At 32.8% G+C, this 6,472-nt stretch overlaps 1 protein-coding gene across 1 annotated transcript; it reads left to right on the top strand.

The window, feature by feature from the left end:
* Positions 1-2,542: 2,542 nt before the first annotated feature.
* Positions 2,543-6,470, top strand: snf8 (SNF8 subunit of ESCRT-II). The gene is made up of 8 exons (XM_059325103.1): positions 2,543-2,939; positions 3,332-3,382; positions 4,098-4,236; positions 4,344-4,448; positions 4,650-4,722; positions 4,817-4,958; positions 5,679-5,753; positions 6,048-6,470. The coding sequence occupies exons 1-8, from the start codon at positions 2,886-2,888 to the stop codon at positions 6,183-6,185; spliced, it is 777 nt and encodes a 258-aa protein (XP_059181086.1). The 5' UTR covers positions 2,543-2,885; the 3' UTR covers positions 6,186-6,470.
* The last annotated feature ends 2 nt before the right edge of the window (positions 6,471-6,472 follow it).

Genomic DNA, 6,472 nt, shown 5'->3' with positions numbered 1-6,472 from the left:
TTTGGTTCACTGGCAGCTTTATACTTTGTTATTTAAAATAAAATGAAAAATCTGACGGATAGCCAAGTTTGTGTGGAGAAAAAGAAGCCATGTGATGTTAGGACAGACTGAAAGATGCTAAACAGAGACAGAAATGAATGCATATGAAGTTGAACCAAAATCTCCTGGACTTCAGAGGTTTAATGAAACATTTCTGTGTTTTTTGCTTCAGGTCATCATGAAGCTGCTGCTGTCTGAACTTCTGGTGGTCTCGCTGCTCGGAGCGCTGCAGGCAGAGACGCTCAGCACTCAGCCTGAACAGGCAGGGTCAGTCTGACACTATTATTAGTTATTATTGGGATTATTAGTTTTAAACTGCAGAAAATTGTTTATTTCAGCAAAACAAAAATGATAATGATGAGATAGGATCACAATTTGAGGTCAAAACAGATTTTTAAAAAATGATTTAAACAGATAAGTTGCATGTAAGGAGATTTTGTACATATCTTTTTATTAGGGAAAATATTTATGTCTATATATGATTTATATTTATACATATTTTTGTGCTGTTGAATCAGGTTTTATATATTAATATATATTTATTTTTATATATATTTATTATTTATATATTTTGTAAATATTTTCATTTGGTAAGATTTTGCTTAAGCCTAAATAGTAATAGTAATAATAATAATAATAATAATAATAATAATAATAATAATTTGGCACTGTTGTTGTTATCTGTAAATAATTTGTTCTTAAGCATGAAAAAATATTAGTTTTTAAAAAATATATAATTATTTTGATGAGGATGATTATTATTGCATATTTTAAACCATGGGGGAAAAAATTATATATAATTTTGGTGCTGTTAAATCATGACATATATGTCTATTAATATTTATTTATTCTAAATATTTTAATCTGTAAAGAATTTATGCTTAAGTCTGAAAAATATTATTGTTATAATAATAACAATAATAATAATAATAATACTTTATAATAATACTTATTACCAATACTAATAATAATTAGTATAATTATTAGTATTATAACACAGATGTGTTTTATAATAATAATTTTAATTATTAAGTGGGGCTGTTATAATTATTAATTGGGGCTGTCATTATTATATTATTTATCATTATTATTATTATTATTATTATTATTATCATGGGGTGTTTTCAAAATGCGGAAGTTGCAGTTTGGTTAAAGAAAATTTGTGTTAAGGAGAAAAATAAACAAATTAATAGAATTAAAACTGGTGTGTAGAAGATGTAAATTCATAAAATATGGGGTTATAGCTGCTAACAGGGGTGATATTGTTATGGACATTATTTTCCTACATTTTATCAACCTATAAATAAAATTAAATAATCATTATTTTCAGCTCTGCTCATGTGGTTTTGTGTTTCAGTGAAGGCGAGCAGCATGTGAGTAAAAGATACGGAGAGTCGGCCATCGCCAGCGAAATCAGCAAAATCATGGACTCAATGCGGCAGAAAAACTTTGTGGATTTCCTGCTGAACCACAGGGAGAAAAAAAACAAGTAAGTCAGAGAATGACTGCAACAGATCTGAAGTTAAAGCAGGAACGAGAGATTTATTCTGTCACTGCTCTCACTTTAAGGTCTGCAAAGGAGAAGCCAGAGGATCGACTGAGCAACGACCTGCTGAAGCTCAGTCAGCACGACAAGCAGAAGGACATCTAGTGAGTTTTACTTTCATTCATATTTAATAAATTCAGCTGTGTTGTATTTAACATCTTGTCTAACTTTCTGTTCTTACAGGCTTCAACAAGATGAAGAAATACTGTTAAAGAAATCATCAGAAAGCTTCTTCTCATGTCTCACTTGTGTGTAGTGAATATTTAATTGACATTCTATTTTATTACACAAATCATCACACAGCAAAAATAAAGTAAATTGAAATTGAGTGAAATAAGTTTGTCTTGGATATTTTGTTTTCTCAGAAACATAAATATTGCACATCAGTGATGGGAAAATACTTTTTAGGTACTTTTTATGTAATTAAATGCTGGTTTATACTTATTTGCAGTATATTTAATGATATCATTGGGTCATTTATATGTTTATAAAGTGTGATTTATTTCTGTAATTTAAACTTTAACAGTATATACAATGGTTAATCTTTAACAATTTTAACCAGCTAAAATAAAGAAAAAAGATCACAAACCTGCTTGTTGCTTTATTAAGCAGGTGAATGTTAATACACTTGTAAAAAAATACCAAAAAACAGAAAAATCTAGTTCAATAATACAACTACATAATAATAATAATAATAATAATAATAATAATAATAATAATAATACAGAAACACTAAATAAAACCGAATGCAGAACTTTTAAAACTTTGACTTTATTTTACTTTGACAATATTCGAGTATCATCTATTTTTTGTTCTATTTATTTTGTGATATTTTAGTATTTCTACTCTAAAAACACATTTTTTTTCAGTGATTTATTCTGTTGCTGCAGTTCCCACACTGGCCTGCTGTATTCTCCTGCTCACCAGGGGGCGCTGCGGCGAAGCGTCGAAAGTACTTTACTTCCTGGTTGTCAAAATGGAAACAGTTGAAGTAAACTAGCTTCATATTTCGCATTATTCTAGCTACTTTCCCCGAAAATTATACTTTCACGGCTTTTTTTAGTTGAGTTTCACATCGAATCGCTATTTTTAGTGTTAACGTTTATCGAAAAAGTGCGTGTCGAGGCGAAAATCGTGAAGAACAGCGATATAAACAAGAAACAGCTAGCAGCTACCGTTAGCTTGGTTCCAACCGAAGCTAACTATAAACTTGTTTAAATAATCTGACCTGAGATTACTGAGAGATAAACTCACCTCAGATCAGATTCTTTATTTAAGGTTTGGAGCAGAGATCTGCAGGATGCATCGGAGAGGAGTTGGAGCGGGAGCGATCGCCAAAAAGAAGCTGGCAGAGGTAACAGAGTTTACTCACAGTTACAGCTGTTTACTATTATCAGTAGTAGTAGTAGTCGTAGTAGTATTGATGTATTATTATTTTGTAATTATTATTATCATTATTAGTAGTAGTAGAAGTAGTAATAGTAGTAGTATACATATGCAAAAAAATGTACAAAATCTCCTTACATGCAAGTTATCTATTTGAATCATATTTTCCTCTATTTCATCACTTTTATTTTGTGTTTTGGTCTCAAATTGTGATACTATCTCAGCATTATTATTATTAGCTTTGTCTTGTAAAAATAAACAATTTTCTGCTGTTTTAATTTATTTTTATTTTCACTTTAACTCGTTTAATTTAAACTACACTTTCTCATCTCACCTGTGCTCTTTTTTCTCTCTATTTAGGCAAAATACAAAGAAAGAGGAACTGTTCTTGCAGAGGATCAAATAGTCCAAGTGAGTGCTTTTTAAAAACATTTTTTTATTTATTGTTAACCCTCTGAACCCCAACAAGCTGTTTAAGGGCGTTTTTTTGTTGTTGCTCCTTTTACATGTTACTCTCTGTGTCCTTGTATTTCACTGCAATATATAAATCTACAAGTCCTGCAGCTAAGATAAAACTTTATTTATGTCATAGCAGCTCAAGATAAAGGCATATCGATGAAAAAACAGAGTAAAGAATAAAAAATAAGGCATATACATACATTATTTCCCCCACTATATACATAAAATACTTACATGGCTGCTATTTGGTATTAATTATTAATATACTTTTATTTGTTTGTTACCTGACAGTATTTTGTATTTCACAGAATCTGCACATTAGAAAAATGCATTATATATATATATATATATATATATATATATATATATATATATATATATATATATATATATATATATATTATATAATTATTTTTAATTTGACATAAAGACAGTAATACAAATTAGTTATATTGATGTAATTTTTAATGGAGATTTTGACTGCAGGACAGGAAATAAATGGTTTTATTTTTTCTCTTATATGTAAATATATGCACAAATCATCCATAAACAATAAATTAAATATATTTTATACAGTACCTACTTTCAGTTACAAAGCTATAATTACATTTATTTTGTTTTTGTCTGTTAATATTCTCCCTATTCTGCATTTACTCGCCTGTTTCAGATGTCGAAGCAGCTGGAAACCTTCAAGTCGAACCTGGAGGAGTTCGCCAGCAAACACAAACAAGAGATCAGAAAGAGCTCTCAGTTCAGGGTTCAGTTTCAGGAGATGTGTGCCACAATCGGAGTCGACCCGCTCGCCTGTGAGACACATTTAGAATATAATCTGTACAAATACAAATAGCTGGGAGAAACTAGTTGTAATCATACATTTTAATATTGAAAATAACCTTACTTCTTTCTTCCACAGCTGGAAAAGGTTTCTGGTCTGAGATGCTCGGTGTAGGGGACTTCTATTATGAGCTCGGGGTGCAGATTATTGAGGTGTGCCTGGCCCTCAAACACAGAAACGGAGGTTTGTAAACCAAGGAAACTAAGTTGTAATTATTGTGTTTGATTTGTAACAAAAAGTTGACATATTTCTGCAATCAGGGGCAGTCAATCTCAACTACATACCTGATATTCTCCACGTAAACACAGTAATATACCATGGATCCAGTCATGAACAAATAAACGTTTTGGCTGTTAAATGTTGATTTGTGTGTGTTTTTTTCAGGGCTGATCACTCTGGACGAACTCCATCACAGAGTCCTGAAGGGAAGAGGGAAATACGCTCAAGATGTGAGCCAGTAAGTGAATATTTAATGTGTGAGGCGTCATATTTGGATCGTTTAATGCTAGTGTGAAGTTTTATCAGTATCAAAATTTAAATGTGCCTCCCAGAGATGACTTGATGAGAGCCATAAAGAAACTGAAGGTGATGGGGAACGGCTTCGGGATGATTCCTGTCGGAGGTTCTTACCTGGTGCAGTCGGTTCCAGCAGAGCTCAACATGGATCACACCGTGGTTCTGCAGCTGGCCGAGGTAAGTTTTAAATATTTGCTTTAAGCACAAATTAAAACATTTTCAGTTGTAGTTAAGATTCAAGAGATTTAATTCCATTTGCACAGGTACAGTTCTTTAAGATTCTTGTGTGTATCTCAAGTCAGACTTTTTAAAAAAAGACAAAAAACGGCAGTTAAAGGAGCATATATAAATATATAAAAGGATATTCACACTATAAATATAAAAATACACAAGTAGAAATATACACTGAATTATGGTGCATGAAGAATGATGCACTATAAATTATTCCCTTTTAGATATGCAATTGATAAAGTCTGAAATTAAATGCTGAGTCATTAACATTAACGCTGCACAAGTTAAAATAAAGACAAAATTAATAAATGTGCATGTTGTTCCACCTTCTAAGAGCTCAGTAACACATTTATAATTTAGGGTAATCTCTGATGCTTAAATAAAGAAAGTCAGTCTATAAAAATGTGTGGTTTTGGATCAAATAAGAGTTAAGAATTAAATGGGATAAATTACTGTGATAAAAAGAAATTACACTGCAAGTTTTAATTTCTACCACTTGATGGGGCTGTTTTCTAATTTACTGTGAAGGAGAGGAGGCTTTCCCTCCCTCTCAGGCAGCGGTTGCCAAATATAATGAGCTTTGCAGAGTTACCTCTAATGTTTCTGTCATAAATAAGTAAACAGACAAACAAGCTGATGTTAATTTGTGTCTTTGTTCATTTGTAGAAAAAGGGCTACGTGACAGTGAGTGAGATCAAGGAGAGTCTGAAGTGGGAGAAGGAACGAGCGTGTCACGTCCTGGTAAGTGAAAAAAATCAGCTCATCAGTTCATTACATGACAGTTTAACTCGTTTCTTCTCTTGAAAGCAGAATATCTGCAAAAAACATTGAATTCAGCAGTAAAAAGTCAGGGTACTTGTCACAGTTCAAATAATAATACAGGGTCATTCAATCCTTTTTCCTCATATTTTCAAGTTTTTACAAAATGATTGAGAAATGAGTATTAAATTGTGTTCTATGTGGCATTAAAAGTCTTAAGTTAGGTGGGTAAACTCTGCAGAAACTCGTCTGACCTCCTCTGTATGTTTTTTCCAGGACCACTTGCTGAAGGAAGGCCTGGCCTGGCTCGACTCTCAGGCGACTGGAGAAGCTCAGTACTGGCTGCCCGCTCTCTTCTCTGAGCTCACTTCCCGTGATGTCACACCGGAGGAGGCCAATCAGATGACTCCTTAGAGGAGAGACGGCTCCAGAGACGTGTTGGTAAACAGAACGTGCCAAAAGGTTTCGGGCTTGTGTGATGTCGTGAGTCGGCTCGGTGAACTGATCGGAGATCATTTTCTGGACACGAGGAGGGAAAGCTTTCCTCATTAACTTCTATGCAACGAGTGCGCTCTCATTCTCAGACACTACGCTGCTTCTGGACTCCAGTGTGGTGTTGCGGGTTTCACGGTTTACGGATAACGGATGTACATAACATGTTTTAATTTTTCATGTATAAAGAATAACTTTAAAAGACGACA

The sequence above is a fragment of the Centropristis striata genome, chromosome 21, assembly GCF_030273125.1.
Source record: "Centropristis striata isolate RG_2023a ecotype Rhode Island chromosome 21, C.striata_1.0, whole genome shotgun sequence".
Taxonomy (NCBI): Eukaryota; Metazoa; Chordata; class Actinopteri; order Perciformes; family Serranidae; genus Centropristis; species Centropristis striata.
Note: the sequence above shows the minus strand (reverse complement) of the source record. Positions and strands in the feature narration are given on the sequence as shown.

What these genes read in the sequence shown, in the direction of transcription:
- snf8 (XM_059325103.1), top strand. Translation starts at nt 2,886, where the DNA reads ATGCATCGGAGAGGAGTTGGAGCGGGAGCGATCGCCAAAAAGAAGCTG. An exon ending in CGGAGTCGACCCGCTCGCCT is followed by an intron (nt 4,237 to 4,343) that starts GTGAGACACATT and finishes TTTCTTCCACAG; the next exon opens with CTGGAAAAGGTTTCTGGTCT. An exon ending in TACGCTCAAGATGTGAGCCA is followed by an intron (nt 4,723 to 4,816) that starts GTAAGTGAATAT and finishes TGTGCCTCCCAG; the next exon opens with AGATGACTTGATGAGAGCCA.